Source organism: Lontra canadensis, unplaced genomic scaffold, assembly GCF_010015895.1.
Source record: "Lontra canadensis isolate GAN:19392208 unplaced genomic scaffold, GSC_riverotter_1.0 scaffold24, whole genome shotgun sequence".
NCBI classification, from domain to species: Eukaryota; Metazoa; Chordata; class Mammalia; order Carnivora; family Mustelidae; genus Lontra; species Lontra canadensis.
This window is the reverse complement of record NW_022631018.1, coordinates 4,225,342-4,242,564: the sequence shown is the minus strand read 5'-3', so window position 1 is coordinate 4,242,564 and position 17,223 is coordinate 4,225,342. Positions and strand designations below refer to the sequence as shown.

Sequence of the window (17,223 nt, the reverse complement as noted above, 5' to 3'; positions counted from 1 at the left end):
CCAGGGCAAGTAGGGAGTCGCTGATAGGCATCTGCCAAAAGCGTGCTTGCATCGGGACAGCATCCGCGTGTGCTGCGGGCTGTTACAGAGGAAGTAATGGACGTTTATTCATCTCAGCATCTACCTCTGCTTTGACAGCTGTGAGGCACGCCCTTGGTCAAGGTTCCAACACTGATGTTCTCCTGGGGTGTGTTCACTTTTTTCAGCTCTCCGAGTCTTCCTCTTCATGTTCCTCTATCCATTCCATGGACACAACTTCCTCAGGGATGTCGTCCTTAATGAACCCCCTCTCCTCCCCTCCGTCCTGCAACAACAACCCTAAAATTCACAAGCGCTCAGTGTCCGTGACGTCCATTACCTCGACAGTGTTGCCTCCCGTTTACAACCAACAGAATGAAGACACCTGCATAATCCGCATCAGTGTCGAGGACAACAATGGGAACATGTACAAGAGCATCATGGTAAGGCACCCAGACCTGCACCCTCACGCTTCCGTGTTCGCCCACAGTGAGTACGCACCCGGATCTCCCTGGGTAGACACCAGTAATGGATTTATATACATAAAAAGATCTTTTTACCAGCAGTGCCCAGAAGATAGAGTTTCCACATCTTAAAATTTGCTAGAACTTACTCAGTCTGGTCAGTGTCACTTTTCTCAGAACAATCAACTTGGGTAAGTGTAGAAATGTATTCTACGAATGATGCCGCCCCCGCAGGCCTTCTCGGAAGTCTTCCTGGGGAGTCGCATGCCTGCCTCTATCATGAATTCCCATGCATCCTCAGCAGTCAGCTGTGTGCTGGCCCGTTTTTTGCCTTTTGTTCTTTGGAATCAAACTCAGTACGATGAATGATCAAGCTGGAGGGCAGCTTGAGTCCACAAGGAACAGTGTTTACAAATGAAATGAGACTGACTTTTTGTGCTTCTTCATAAAACTGTGATTCTGACACAATCCCCACAATGTTTGGAATTAATGGCAGGATTGTTGGAGTGCACACAGGGCCTCTCCTGGTAATAACCTTGGGTGTGTTGTTACAGGAAGAGACTCCTTTGTTTGTAGGACATGTAGGACATGTATTCAAGAGCAGGGTCTCACTGGCAGTGAATCCCACGGCTCATTCTCTGTCTTCCCTCATCTTTATCACTCGCCTTCTTGGGGCGGGGGTGGTCACTGAGGGCTTACAAGTTCAGCTCTGAACGTGGCATAAGTGATATGGAGATACTCACTGTTTTCTCACATTCCAAAGGAAAGCTTTCCTATGTCATTCATCAAAACAGTGAAATATTTCTTGAACCTTGGTTGTGTGCTAGTCACTGGACCAGGCTCTGTGGATGGGGAGACGAGTAGGGCATCTCTGTCTTTGAGAAACTTACAGTTATAAGGGAGATCATAAAGAATTATTGAAGATGTACCCAATTCTCTAGTAGAGGTCAGACCAGATCGTAAAGGGCCTGCAGCCTTCCTGAAGGAGTTGATGTCCTATAGGCAATTAGCGTCTCATTGAAGGCTTTTAAGTAGTGATCAGATTAGCTCACAGGGATCAATTAATTGACATTGTAGAGGTGGTCCTAGGGTGTGGGGGTAGATTGGAGGTGGGGAGGCGAGATAAGAAGTAGCTGTCATAGTCCCCATGGGAGATGATGAGGACTTGAATGACGGCAGTGTGGCTGGAGATGAGATGGATTTTTGAAAGATTTTTATGAGGTAGAATCGTAGAATCCGTTAGTTTAGTCATCAACTTCAGGTTACTGTGGTGGGTGATGAGGAAGAGGGAAAACTGAAGGCTGTCCAGGCAGCTTGGTGGTTGTTGGTCCTATCAAGTGAGGTATGAACTATCGGAGAAGGAGGGTTTGAGGGCGCTGAAATTGGAGGCACCGATGGGACATCCAGCTGGCTTTGTCTAATAGATGGGCAGAAACCCTGTCGGTGTCAGGCTGGTTCTGGGGTCAAATCTTGGGAGGTAGTCATCCGGAGCACTGGGTGGACAGGGTCATACAAGGAGTGAGAGAGAGAGATGGGAGAACCACTGGGAAGCTGTGTCATCCGTGTCATTATTGTGTGCTCTGGGGGGCTTCCTCGCGTGGGTTCTCTTACGCACGCTGACCGGAGAAGCAGGTCCTACCTCGTGTCTGACGTGAGAGTGAAGATCTGACATGGTGCAGGTCGGGGGACGGGTCTCTAACACACCACGCTGAGCTAAAGAAACCAGACGGAGAATGACATGCTGCAGGAGTCTGCCCTTTCAGAAACAGGCCAAACTCACCTGTGGTGTTAGAAGCGAAGCTCGGGGAAGAGGCATAGGGAGTTCCTTGCGTTCTGTATCTAAGGAGCATGAAGGTGACACTCTGGTGTCCCTCCAACTGCGCCACCCGTACGCTAGCCACCAGCAAGTGTGGCAGCTGAGCATTGAAAATGGGAATAGTCCAAATTGAGATGCGCCGTGAGTGTAAAATATATACATTTTGAAGACTTAGTACAAAAGAAAGAAAGAATTTCTCACTGGCAATTTTTGCATGGATTACATGCTGAAATAATAGTTTGGATGTATTGGATTAAATAAGATATATTAAAATTAATTTCCCTTCTAAAAAGCTTTTTTCATATGGTTACTAGGCACTTAAAATTAGTAATGAGGCTCTCGTGGGTCTACCGGACGGTGCTGGTTCCGTCGGTCAGCCAAAGGCGGCGCTGTTGAGCTGTTGATACTGTGATCTTCCCCTGCTCTCAGTACTTTTGATGGAACCGAGTAATAAACACCCGAGGGAGGCCCTTGGCCCCGTCCCACCTCAACTGGACACACCTGGGGAAGCTTAAGGTCAGGAAAAGAAGGGTAGCCTGGCTTTCTCCTTAGGTAGGTTTAAAGTTGACAACTCAGCCTAACATTAAACAACTGAACCATTAACATGAACAGCCTGACATACATCCCTGGAGAGGGGGCCTTTCTCTTTAGCTTTATGCTTCCGGTCCCGTTTGATCCAGCTGTGGGAGTATTTTCTTTAGACTATCAAAACACAGATTTCCTCTTCCAGAATTTTGTGTGCATCTATTTCTCCCTTGGAAATGAATACGCCGGATGTTTAGGTAATAGACAAATGAACAAGGTCTTTGTTGCTTACAAGGACCCCATTGTAGTGCATGTTGTTTATTGAGTCACAATAAACAGCTGCTTTTCCAGACCAGGGGCGACATCTAGGCCCTGTCATCTGCAGGCTCTCGATGACAGTTTCTTGGAGAACATTCTTCCTCTCCTCCTCCTCCTTTTCCTCCTTTCTCTGTCTTTCCTCTCACCTCCTGATGAGAACAGCTTTTATTTGTAAGTAACAGTGATCCATGTTTTCTTATGCATTCTTTCTAATGTAAAGAAATCACTCAAAGGATGGTATCAATTTTTCCCCTTGCCCTGAGCCTAATTTGAAGCCTAATTTACATGCCTTATATACACAGAACTTAAACATTTACTTCTATTATATCTGTAACTCCCACCCCAAATCTAAATAAAGAACACGTTTCATCCCCCCCTCAAAATTCCCTGTGCCCCTTCCAGTCAGTTCCCCCCCTTAGCCTTAATGAAGGTTAAGGTTTGTCGTTGTTAGTTTTCTAACCCCATAGATGAGTTTGGCCCGTTTTTCCAAGAATAGACTCCTGCAACATGAGATTGTTTTTTTTGTTTGTTTGTTTTTGTCCATTTCCCTGCTCTCCTCTGCTAAGGGAGATTTGGGCTGATTCCACTTTGGGGCTACTAGGAACGAATCTGCCGTGAACATTTCTGTAGGAGAAGTCCTTTTGCGGACACAGGTTTTCATTTCTCTTGCTAAATACCTAGGAGCACCATGGCTGGCTCACGGAGGAGTCCCTTGTGCTTTTTGAAATGGTCAGCGTGCAGAACTGGGACCATTTCTAACCCACGGCTTGTAACTGGTGCCGAACACGTCGGGCTAATTTCGGCCCAGGACCAAAACCCTGCGCATTTTTCACCGTACCCTCCTGTTTTCCCCCACCCTGGAACCTCAACCGCTGTCGTGGAGATAGACAGGGAGAGGGGCACACGTTCTGTTTTACTAAGAGAAGACGCTTTGTCATTTGGCTACGAAGGGCGGAGCCAGGACTAGAACCGGGGAGTCCTGGCTCCTGCTCCTGTCTCATCCCGCTGGGCCTGCGGGTGACACAGGGCAGCAAGAGGAGGAGGGTCAAGAGCACTCTCCCAGGAAGCATGAAGCGAAATACCTAGAGACCCTTCCGTTGTCTTTCCAGCTGACGAGCCAGGACAAGACCCCCGCGGTGATCCAGAGGGCCATGCTGAAGCACAATCTGGACTCAGATCCGGCCGAGGAGTACGAGCTGGTGCAGGTCATCTCGGAGGACAAAGGTGGGCGCGCGCTGCTTCTCGTGGCAGGGGACCCCAGTCTTAGGAGTCAGAAAAATGAATGCAATGTTTCTGTGCTTTTGTTTTGTTTTTTAAGATTTTATTTGAGAGAGAGAGAGCACGAGCAGCGGGAGAGGGAGAAGCAGGCTCCCCGCTGAGCAGGGAGCCTGATGTGGGGCTCGATCCCAGGACCTTAGGATCGTGATCTGCGCTGAAGGCAGACACTTAACCCACTGAGCCACCCAGGCATCCCTTTTTGTTTTTTTTTTTTAATGGAACTAAGGAGGGGTTTTTAATTGTGCAAGAGTGGTATTGTGTGGGGGACCCGTGCCATGACCTCCCTCCTAGAGAAGCATCTCAAGCTACCCTCGCCATAACCCTGTTTTTCCTACGGTTTTGCTGATCACCCTCCTGCCCATTCTCTGTAAACTGTGTATTAAGCCTTCTTCTAGGAAGAGGTCTCTCCCTGTGTCTGGAGGTGGGGGGAGAGGTGGGGCCTGCTGGGTCTTTGCAGAAGGTTGCACACCTTCTCTACCCAAAAATGTAAGTCTGAGTTGTACGTGCATCTGAAATGTAGTGGTCCTTTATAATAATTTCTCAGTTTTTTCAATGATTTATGTGTGAGAGGCTTCTAGGTTTATCTTCCAGTTTATCTTTATTCGTGATTGACCTTCAAGTAGCCAAAGCTGCTAACTTCAGAATCTGAAGATTTTTTTTTTTCAAAGATTTTATTCACTTATTTGAGGGAAAGAGAGAGAGGCAGAGGGAGAGCAGACTCCCTGTTATGCAGGGAGCCCCACATGGGGATCAACCCCAGGACCTGAGATCATGACCTGAGCTGAAGGCAGACGCTTCCCCAACTGAGCCAGCCAGGTGCTCCTAGAATCTGAAGACTCTTTACCTCACAATTCCTGAGGCAAAGAACTGGTAATGATACTTCAGGATGCCTAGAAACCCACTGTTCACAGAAATTCCTTTTATGAAAATGCTGGGAAAATACCCAAAATGTATCTACTTTTTGCTGGTTTGAATTGGGATTGTATTTGTTGAGAGGAGGAGACAGGCTGGTAGGTGACTCCTCTGGACCCTGTCACCTCATAAAATTCAGTCACACTAAGTCTCTTTCCAAGTGCAGTTGTTGACTGAGGCCAGCCCCATCTGCTGACAGACCCAACACTAACCAATTCAAGCATCTGAATGTAGGGCTGTTCACTGACAAGAAGCACCCCCATCATGGCAAGAATTACGCAAGTTGGGGGTATGAGAGGGGAGCAGCTCTTCACACTCCATTTTGCCAACAGATCACCCAAGGCTGTGTCTTAGCCCCAGAGAACAGTGGCTGTACCTTTTCCTAGAGGTGAAAAGCTCTAGCCTCTGAGGAAATTATTTTTCAGTTACCTCTTAGGGGTTTGTCATTCGTTCAGCTGAGACCTCAGTTGAGGGGCAGACCTATGTCAGTTATATCTTTTATTGTCCTTACACGTAAAATTTGAAGCCTACAATGTAGTCTCTTGATTTTGACCGTATTGCCCACAAAACAACGCTAAGGTGAGGCCGATGAGTCTGAAGACCCAGGAGCCCTGAGGTGTAGTCTGGGCCCAGGTTTCTTCACTACTTGGGTGGGCTTGGGTAGGCTTGGGTGGGCTGCCTGACCTCGGGCTGTGGTCCTTAGTGAAAAGGAGGCAGTACCCTCCTAGTTCTTCGTACTTCACAGAGCGTCTGTGAGGATAACAAGAAATAAGGTGCCCACAAGTATCTGGAGGTGTGCTGAGTGACGTATAGCTGTGAGGTGAATTGTTACTGACCCAGGAATATGTAGGCAGGAGACTGGGGACACTTTAAGGGAGTTATTCTTTGTAGAACATTTGTGAAAATGTACCAGAGTCACATAGAACCTGATGGCATCAGTCCTGCTATAGAATTTCCGTGTTTGAAGTTGACATCAGCCTCACTGAATCTGCAAGTAGATGCCCGTCTACTGATGGCCTCCCCCACTCCGCTGCCACCAGTAGACTTGTCCATCTTACCTCTTTGATTCCCCGTTTGGTTTTCTTAGATACCCATTACCCCTGAGTGCTGAATAGTATATACCTTCTTTTAAAATGAAAAATGAATTAAATTAACTTTGCTCTAACACTTGGCATTGTCCTTGTTCAGAAATTGCAGCTGTCTGGTTGGGAATCACTGGGGTAGATACAGTTTAAATGTTAACAGATACATACTGTCTTATTTGGATGCTATATATTAAACTGGTTTGACTTGGGACTACTTCAAAAAACATTTCAACATTCCAAGTATCGAGAGTTCTGGAAAAACCTGTAGATTTTTCTTTTCTCCCCCATGTCATTGGATTCTCTCGGTGTCTGAGAAAGGCTGCATGCTAGAGTAGGAAATCGACCATGGGAGGAAGGACGCCCGGGTTGATGTCCCAGCTCTGCCGCTGACTGGCTGCAGTCCTAGGAGTGTCATTCCATGTCAGTTGGCCTTTGTTTTCTACTGTACTTTCTTCTAGCTAAAATAGTCTGAAGTTGATCATCTAGTTCATGGACCAGATTTCTAAGATCATATTTGTACTTCATTTTTTAAAATTGGGATTGAGGAGTCGAGCAAGCCAATTTGGGGGATGGTAGTCATTGCCTGGTTCCATCCACAGCCCAGGGACACAGGGCCATAGTCCCTGCCTTGTGGCAGTGCTGGGCTGACCTACACCAGCTGACTATCTTCTCTCTCCTGATCTCTTTCAGAACTCGTGATCCCGGACTCGGCCAACGTCTTTTATGCCATGAACAGCCAAGTGAACTTTGACTTCATTTTACGCAAAAAGAACCCCATGGAAGAACAAGTGAAATTGCGTAGCCGGACCAGCTTGACATTGCCCAGGACAGCTAAACGGGGCTGCTGGAGCAACAGGCACAGCAAAGTCACCCTCTGAAGGGAGGGGCCCGGACCCCCTTGCCGGCCAAAGGCGGAGTGGGGCTGAGAACAGGCCGTGGGGATCGCAACGACCACCCAGTGTTAGAGCATCGTGGTGAAGGCAGCAGATACTTATTGAGTACCTCTGGTGTGCAAGGCACTAGGATAGGCACTGTGGGGAAATTGGAGATGAGTTTGACAATGAAATGGATGAATGTTTCACTGATTCTCTTTGACCTATTTGAGACTGAAATGCAAAATTACCCACTTTTATAAATATATATATGTACACATATTAGGGATGTATGTGTATATATATATAAATATATGAGGGACTTATGGGATATTCTGGACTATGGAAGAACGAATTTGCACAATGGCCTGGGATGTCGAGGTCACTTTTTACAGGGAAATAGAAAGAACTGAAAACCGAGTCTCATACCTTGCAACTAAATAGAATCAATCCTAGGAATACAGAGTGTCCTTTGTGCCAGTATTATAAGAAGTCCAAACCGTTTTTATCAAGGGAGAAAAATTCCCTTTTCCAACAAGTGCCACCAGAACATCAGAGCTGCGGAGGCCGGAACGGCCACGGCTGAATGAAAGGCCACTTCAGAAAGGGTTTGGATAAGCCAGTGGCTTTCGACCTCTGCCTGCATCTGACCCCAGGGGGCAGAGGGCGACAAGGAGGCCCATCTGACCCGCCAGTTCTGCCATCATTACACCTCTAGAGTCAACATAAACCCGTTTTGATTTCTGGCATTGTGTTCTGCCCCCTCTCCGACCCCGACAAACAGATCGCAGTCCTGACCACACAAACAGCCATGCTCTTCGGTACAATCTCAGCCAGAAGAGAAAGCACAAAAGAATGGTGACTCGTTTGGACTCTTACCCGTCTTGGAATGCCACTACGTCGTTGCCATTTCTGATCGCCGCCTTCTGCATGTAGAACTGTACGTCTGGAGTGTCTCGCCATCTGGATCATCGTACCTCGCTGTGACGTACAATGTGTTCCTCAGGTGTAGAAATTCCTACTGCGATGGGCTCTGTCGGATCATTTTGAGCCTGTGAAGCTTTCTGAACAGCGAGTGCTCTGTCAGCCGCCCCTCAGAAGATGTTCCCCGCTCATAGCAGCGTCCTGTCTTACCTACTAACCTTTATAGCATTACTGTGCCTGGTCCCGGGGAAAGAAACGGGGCTACGTATATCATCGAGATCATTTCTAATGAGGTACATTTCTTTCAGATGGAATCAATAACATGTTTTTTTTCAGGTCCCCACAGTTGCCATCACAGTGTTACTGTTAAATGACATTTTTGTCTCTAGGAACACCATCACCCTCTCCCTTACAAATCTGAGCTGTGCTGGGGTTTGACCTAAGAAGCCATAATGTGGGATATGTGTAAGAAGCACTTTCAGAATGTCCTTTTTAAGAAAAAAAATCTCAAAATACCCATTTTTATTCCAAAAATAAAGAGAACCAACCCAGATACGAAGTATAGATTGTAACATGAAGCTTTTTTTTTTTTCTTTTTCCTGATCCTGTTAAGACGGCTCCCAAAGGTTATGTGAGATTTCTGTCATGTAAATAGCCATATGAAATCTGCAAGAAACAGCAGGGAAGTTTAGAGACGTGTGGCGGTGGACCAAAGAATGAGCCAGGAAGGCCTCACATTTCCTTCCGGTCTTTCTAGCAGCTTAGACCATGCTTTGGAAGACCCACCGGGTTTCAACCGGTCGAAAAGCACTTTCTTCGGTTTGCATGGCTCGTCTGATTTGTGCTTCTGTGCTTGGAAGAGAGATCGCCAGGGTGCTAGACATTGTGGAGATTGAAGTAAACGTAGCCTCAGCCTGAATTTCTTGGTTTGCAGGTCACAAAATATTAGGACCGTTGGCCTGGTTTAGGGTGTGGCTGCAAAGACCTACGTGTTGCGCCCGTGTGCTCGCCCTCGGTATTGTACTGTATATGTAGAGTCTAGATTTATATACTGCAATGTAAAAAAAATATATATATATATATATATTTTCCTTTTTTAAAGACAATGGAAATTCCAAGTAGATAAAACATAGCCTCATTTATTTAATGCCACTTTCAATGTGTTAAATTTGTTTCCTGGTGGACAGCCGGGTAATGCTTTTAGCTGCTCGCATGCTTGTCTTTCTGCATCTCCGTCGTCTGTTTACCTTTTGGTTAAACTAATAAACTGGTTTGGGACTTGGTTGGCATGTGCCGCCGGACCCCAAGGGATCGTATCTGGAGTATTCATCAGGTGGTTCTGGGATCCAGGTGTGTCCGTAAGCTTGTTGGAAGCCCACTCGGGCTCGGCTGGAGGCAGCAGAGGGGAAGCCAGTGGCAGAGTTAGGACGGGATCCTCTCCACTGCGGATGTCACGAGCATTCGAGGGAGAGAGGGACATCCTTAGGAAACTGCAGTCTGCTATGCTGCCTTGCCAGATTGCTGTTCTTAGGAGTCATGTGGTAGGGGACACTAAAAGAAAAACCTGAACTTAGGATCCAAGGTAGTCCTTTGCCTCCTTTCCAACAGCCTCTTCCCTGGTCTGCAGTTGCTACCATCTGTAATTCCTGAAACCACCCATGGTGCTGTAGAAGCCAGGAGGGCCTCTATGAGAGGAGGACGGAAGGCTTTCCCAAAAGATCATCAGAATCGGGCCAGCTTTCCTCAAGAGAAGCACATGATTGTCATTTCATCATATTTCCAAAAAGTTTGCAAAATTACTTCCCTCTGAATTCTTATATGGAGCCAAATCATCTAATTTTCTGGACCCTTGTAGGTTTTTGGAGAGAGCCAACTAGGTGTTTTAATCACTGATAATGTGGGGTGGGACAGGAAAAAGAAAAGGGATTTCTATCTCTGGTACTAGGTGGCTATCTTTTCAAGATCATTCTAGAAAACTGGTCCCCTTGTTTTGCCTCTTTCTAGAAACTGGGATTGGTTACTTTCTGCCCAAAGAAATCGTGTCTTAAAACATCCCTCTTTGGAGCCTTTTCAAATCCCTCACGCAGCACAAGACCATGAGGAGGCAGACAGTACTGTTCCATCCCTGATAACCATGGTATCAAGAAGATTCCCTAGTACCCATCGCCTTGTTCTACAGGTGCTGCTGTGGTGGCCCTGGTTACAGCAGGTACCCCCAGTTCCACAATGAGAAGGTATTTCCGTCGTGTTTTGCATTCCTGTTTCCTCTAAAATCTCTCTGAGAGCAAAAGACTTCTGGAAGGGAGGATGGGTTTGGCTAGGTTTGGTTGAGCTGAGGTAACAAACCATGAAACCTCAGTAACTTAAGACAGTTTTGTATTGCGTCACGTTGTGGTATAATGCAAATCAGGCAGCTCTCCTGAGGGACTCTGTCCTCACAGTGGCTCCAGGACCCAGGTAGCATCCATCTTGCCACCCTTCCATCTCGGGCTTTCCTTCAAGTGCCAGTGATGGTGGTGGAGGGAACTGCCCCAGACCAAGGTCACGGTGCCACTTCTATGCACAGTCCACTGGCCAGCCTGTGGCCCTGATCTACGTGCAGGGGCGTGGGGGGATGTGGGAGAACGTCTGGAGTGGTGGGGAGCATTAACTATCTCTGCCACAAAGCATTAGTAGGGTGCATGGATCTGTCCTTCTTTTCCATTTGTGTTTGGAACACGGCAATGAGGACTTGAGGTGGGGCTGAATAAAGCAAAGGAAGGGTTCACGAAAGAGAGGTGCTCAAGGGAGAAAATACCAGAAAGAGTCATTTAATTTTGTCCAGAATTAGACTTAACAAAATTTCTGTTTAGCTTTTTCGCTGCAGTGACCACCAGTTTACATGCTTCTAATTGTGGTTCCCTACTTTGCCTAAACTAGGCGTCACTTTATGGATGTGGTTGTATGTCAAGTTACAAGAAAAATCTAGAAAACTGAAAGAGTTTACACATAAACCATGAGATAGATTTAATTCTTATAGACTCAAATTTTGAAATCCAGGATTTTGGTGTGGTCTCTCAGGACCCCTTCCCAGAACACTGGGGAAGGAATTCACTTATTTAACAGTTTGAGGAATACCTTAAGAGTTGAAAGCCAGGGGCGCCTGGGTGGCTCACTGGGTTAAAGCCTCTGCCTTCGGCTCAGGTCGTGATCCCAGGGTCCTGGGATCGAGCCCCACGTCGGGCTCTCTGCTCAGCAGGGAGCCTGCTTCCTCCTCTCTCTCTCTCTCTCTCTCTGTCTGCCTCTCTGACTACTTGTGATATCTATCTGTCAAATAAATAAATAAATCTTTAATTAAAAAAAAAAGAGTTGAAAGCCATATTCCAAATGCAGTCAGTCCCCTCAGATTACAGATAATAGGGGCCAAGTTCCAGAGCTGTCCAGTCAGTGGCCCAAGGTGAGGGGCAGTGCTTTAAATTATCAGAACCCCACTGTGTGCTTGCCACACTGGGCACCAAATCCAGAAGGCTCTCCTGACAGATATTCCTCCACAGCCTCCTGTACTGGAAGAGAATGCCTGGAGTCTGTTGGCTCCATCCCCAGCCTTCCGGTGATGGGAATTCACACGAGCTGTCTTGGATCGATTGGCATCTAGTTGTTTGTTTAAAGACCCCAAGGAACGTCCTGCCACTGCTCAGAGCACTGCTACCTATTTTCGTGAGCCTTATCCCTCCTCGCAGATGAAGAAGCAAAGCCAAAAGGGTTAGGATTACATTAGATCCCCAGCTACGATTGGAATCCATTTCTGATCCATGAACTTGGCCCCCGTCCCGCACCCCCCCCCAAAACGGGGTACAGAGTCTCCTGCAAAAAGCACCAAATGGATGAGGAGCTCAATGGGAAGTGGGCGTGACCGGGGCTTGGCTGCCATCCAGGAGCTCCGGACCTGGCTCCCCCTCTCGGTAACCCAGTTACCAACCCCCAAGTACTTCATCTCCGGCTTCTCAGAAGCAATCATTTTTATTCCCACCATTGCTTAAGCCCAAAGCATCAGTTTGTGATACAGTTCCAATTTCTCACACAAAGGACACCAATAAATAAAATTTTCTTAGAAAGTGAATAAAGTTTTTGGCTTGCGGCAGCCATTAAAAAAGAGAAAATCAAGACCCCATTTTCAGAATGGGAAAAGCATTCCAAGTGAGACCGTTCGCTTGCCCCAGACATGTATTTGTGATCCTGGTGTATACAATATCTAACACCCACACCTCCAGCAAAGTGTCATCAAGGAACCAGGTTTGGTCAGCTGATGGTATATGAGATGTCATAGGTGTGGGGTTGGTGCTGCCAGCTCCATTGTGTACCGGACTCGGTGTGAGAGAGAGAAACAGATGGAAACGTGAGATGTTAGTGAGAAAAGGAACAGGACAGACTGCACTGCTGGCTTTGCATGGAGCTGGAGAGAGTGGGTCCCAGGCCACTCACTACCTTACGTACGTCGCTTAATTTAGCTATTGTCTCATCTGAAAAGTAGGGATTGGTAATAAAGGCTTGAGGTTCACACAGCATTAAATTGAACTGCCCAGGTCGAGAAAGCACTTTTCACTTTGTCACATACTCCAAGAGTTGGCTGCTGCTATTCCCAGGAAGCTTCTGGCCTAAGGTCTTCCCTTCCCTTCAATCTCCCAGCCCAGGGGTGAGCTGCCCCACAGTACAGATCCACACAGCCCCGGGGGGGGGATGTGGGGAGTGTGAAGGCACCCTGGAAAGCCTCACCTGTGGCCACGCTGGGGAGACAGGACCCCAGGGCCTGTCCACAGCCGAGGCCTGGGAGCTCACGGAGGCGGGTAGGCCTGGCCGCCATGATGGTGGCCTCTTGGCGGCTGCGCGCTGCCATGGGAGTGACCTGTTGGTGAGAAGCCGCGCTGAGCTGGGGGTCCCTCTCGGGAAAGCTCAGTCATCACACAGAGTGGGTGGGGGCTCCCGTGAGGGCCTCCATTGGATTCCTTCTGCAGTTGGGGGACAGTTTTCTTACAGGAAGACCCCACACCCTGCTCCTATGTCCTCCTTTGTCTGTGCTCACATGGGCCCTGTGCTCTCCCTGGGGAAGGGGTTCCTTGTGCCCATGGGCGTGGGTAAGGACGATTTCGATGCACAAGGAGGCGCTGCTTTTCCACAGGCATGGGGGTGGGGTGGGGGGATGGGAATCCATCGCAGGGAGGACAGGCATCCGGCCCCTTCCTCTGGTTCCTCTACAAGCCCTTCAGCTCAGCAACACTGAGCCTGTGAGCCACTGTGAGCACCCTGAGCAACCTGGGCCACTGTGAGCACCCTGCGCTGTCCTGTCTACTCTACACCTCCCCTGCATGCTTTTTCCCTCTGGGTCCCTCCTCCCTTCTCCTGGCAGACGCACCAGCCTCACTTTCTCTGCTGTGGGGCCTGAACTTGTCTCTTGCTCCCCTGTCCTTGCAATTTTCTCCCAGGCTGAGTGTGCCATGGCCTGGAAGCCACCACTACCCTCTCCCCTCAAATTCCCTACCCCCCCCCACCACTCCCCTCGTGCACGGCTTCCTCCCTGGGCCCAGTTTGAACAATCACAGCCCCTTCAAGTCTTCACAGTCAGGGCTGGTGGTTTCCAAAGCAGCTAAGACCCCGCAGATGATACGGTCAGCACTCAGACGACGTCTCAACTCCTGCTGGGGCTGGGGCTGGGGGTCTTCTCTAAACTGTCAGCTGTGTTGTGGGAGAGGATGCTATGTTGTCGATTATCTTCTAAGCTTCTCTGAAGACCAGAGAGAGTGCGCCATCCGCTGTACTCTGAAGATAAATTCCCCCCGGGGAGCAAGAGCCCACATGTCTGCCCAGCCTCCCCTAGAAAGGGAAACAGCAGAGGAACCCCCTCTGGGCCAGCGGGGGCTGCAAAGCTGGGCCCCAGAATTGCTCCAACATGAGATTTTATGAAAAACGCCCATTCCAGAGGCAGCCAAACTGAAAAAAAAAAAAAAAATACAGGGAGGGACATAAAAAGAAACCCAGTAAATTAAACATCAGGACAAAACCAATGCTCAGAGATGATTCTTCATTGTTTCCATCCTTTTCATGGGCAGATAGGAGGATGGCCTTGGGCCAGTGCAGCTCAGCTGGTGTCGCCCAACGGACCTGAGCAAAGATCATCACAAGAATTAATAGATTTATGGGTGGAAGGAAAATGCCAGGCCATTTTAGGTAAATTCACAGAGCAGAAGGAAGCCATTCTCCTGCCAGCCACACATGTTAATGGAGTCACCTGCCTTGGAATCCCATTTAGTGTTGACTAATTCTGTCAATACATTCTTCCTGAAAGTTCACCTAAACTCTTTACGCTATGATTCAAGCCACACCCTCTTACTCGGCGCTCCTAAGAAGAGGGGGCACCATTTCTGTGTCAGCTACTAGGATGCAGGGCACTAAACCCACCACCATCACTTCTCTCTTTTCCAGCCAGCCAGCGAGGACTTCCTGGCCACCATGCAGCAGACTCCTCAACTTTGTCTCACGGCCCTGTGTCAACTCAAGGCCGCCATCAGCCTGTCCACAGACACACCCCCTCACATGCCAGTGCCCTCTCCTGGCCCTCCTCCCTCTGTCACATTTAATCAGACCATCCTGGGAGGGAAGGTTCTCTCTAAAATAACAAACCCCACCCCAAAACATAAAACATGGGCATAACGATAATCTCCAGGGCAGCCTGTTGTTTCCCGTCACCCCTGACACGCTATTTTCTTATCGAATGACCAGCCTCATTTTGACTTTCCCTTTCTCATTAGTTAACTCCTCAGTGAACTGATTTCTTCTCAATCGTGGATATCACTTTTTTTTTTTTTTTTTTTTTAAGAAGGCTGCAGGCTCAGCACAGCGCCCAACCTGGGGCTCGAACTCACAACCCTGAGATCAACACCTGAGCCGAGATCAAGAGTTAGATGCTCAACCGACTGAGCCACCTAGGCACTCCATCCATGGATATCACTTCTGGATCTTTTCTCTACCACTTTGTTTACTTGTTTACTGTCTCACACTGTAGGAGCCTCTTGGGAAGACTCACCTTTACCTTACACTTTATTTCACCGTAAGGGAAAAGACCCAAGTTTGTAGCTGAATGGGAACTTCTCTTGTTTTGGCGCCAACATTTTCCTGGAAACATCTGCATTATCTTCAGGAAAGAAACCAAACCTAGAATGCCCCCAGAAACAATGGCCTCTGTACTCATGACAGATGATAACCCAGGGAGGGCGGGTAAGGGACTTGCCATCATGACTCCATCTTGCTTCCTGTCACCTGCCCCAACACATCCCTGACTTCTCAGAACCTCTAATCCCCCGTCACTCTCCAGCAGGCCCCTTCCCAATCCCACACCTTTGCAGTGCCTAGAACGTAACTGAAAATTTTTTTTTGCCCCAGGATTAAGTTCTTTGGCCTTGGACAAACTGTTATCTTTTGATGAATGGTTAGACTGACTTACAGTACAAAACTATAAGACAGGCCCTCCCATCCCACCTTCCCACTGGGGACTCCTATCTTTCACCAGCCTAGAAAATTTTTCTGCTTACTTACCTCTACCCAGCAGCCTAAAACACTCCCATGGACAGGAAGGCCAGTGACCACCTTTTCTTGTCTGCCATGGGGGTGAGCAGCCCTGATGGTCATCTCTGGCCTCTGACATCCTGGGTCCAGAGCACACTGGAAAGGTCCACCAGCGATGGCCATCGGCCGGTGTCGGCAGAACCAGTGAACAATCACAGTGATGAGCTATTTTTTTTTTTAATTTTTCACCAAGATCTCTAGAAGGCAAGTAGTTTATCATTTCCCCTCCCCGCAATGACACAGCGTGACAGAGTGCAGGATGCTGGGATGCCGGCTCTTTCCCATGCCCCGGAGCTCCTGCAGGAGGCCCCAGGGAGCCCAAAGCAGGACCCACGCTGTGTGTCCTCTGCAGATCGTAGGTGCTCAGTCCACACTCAGTAGCACCAGCACCGCTGACGTCCTCACTGTCCAGAAGATTCCACTTTGGATCCCTAGATCCAGAGAGGGGTCCAGATCGGGATTTCAGTCCGGGGTTATCCTCCAGAGGCAAAGAGCAGGTGCCATGGCCGAGGCAAAGGCTTCTGACGCTGCCAAAGTCTAATGACTGAAGACCAGAGGGGAGGCAGGAAGAATAGCGAGGTCAAGGAACCCCGGGATTGTGGGAGAGACGACTTCTTAAAAACAAACGCGGTGTGCGGAGCACAGTGTTCACAACAAAAGAGAACTGCTTGGGATCCCAGACCCGAGCAGGCGGAAGCAAAGGCTGGGCTAACAAAGCCAGAACTTGGTTCACAGTAGACAGTCCTAATCTAAAATTCTAGAATTTAAGACCAATATCTTTTAAGAACGAGAATTCATAACCCCATCAGACCAGCTGACAGCAAAAGGAAAAAAGGAATGTTCTCCATTAAACAAAACCACACAAAAGTCAACGCAATCTTTCTCCACTCCCAATCTCCCGACCACCTCCCACCCTCTTAAAAAAAATATATCGTGAGAGTCAGGCACACTGGCACGCACGCAGATATGCAAACAAAATACAAAATACCCCAGGTATTGTATAAGTGTTTTTCACTAGCTCCCCAGATGTTCCTTCTGTTATTCTAGGAAAAAAAAAAAGCGTCAGGCTCTGACAGGTATGTCTAAGCGTAAAGACCGAGGTCGGCCGAGATCCCCTTCCTCAGCCTCCTTGCTTAGTAGTCAACATGGACTAGTATCGACAATAAGTCAAGAATGAGGGCCAAGGCTGGTGTTCCGTGGAAGGCGAGCTGCCTTGTCGTCCCGCAGCCCGGGGGCTCTCACCAGGGAGCGCTAAGCTGGGTTCACGCATCAACCCTGCCCGTGGGCTCTGCTCCAAAGCGTGAAGCTCAGGAAGGAGTGTGTGGGGAAGCTATTTCTGGAGGCAAAGTCTTACTGCTTGCAGGAGGGCGAACACAAACCTGAGGCAAACCATCGTGAGATATCTGAGGAAAGGA

At 48.4% G+C, this 17,223-nt stretch overlaps 1 protein-coding gene across 4 annotated transcripts in view; it reads left to right on the top strand.

Annotated features, from left to right (window-relative positions):
- Window positions 1-8,669, top strand: part of RGL1 (ral guanine nucleotide dissociation stimulator like 1) — a 224,635-nt gene extending 215,966 nt beyond the window's left edge. For all 4 annotated transcript variants that reach the window (XM_032862657.1, XM_032862655.1, XM_032862656.1 and 1 more), the window contains 3 exons: window positions 207-461; window positions 4,251-4,365; window positions 7,107-8,669. In XM_032862657.1, coding sequence (XP_032718548.1) covers window positions 207-461; window positions 4,251-4,365; window positions 7,107-7,294 — 558 coding nt within the window. In that variant the 3' untranslated portion in view covers window positions 7,295-8,669. The remainder of the gene's footprint in view (window positions 1-206; window positions 462-4,250; window positions 4,366-7,106) is intronic.
- Window positions 8,670-17,223: the final 8,554 nt, after the last annotated feature.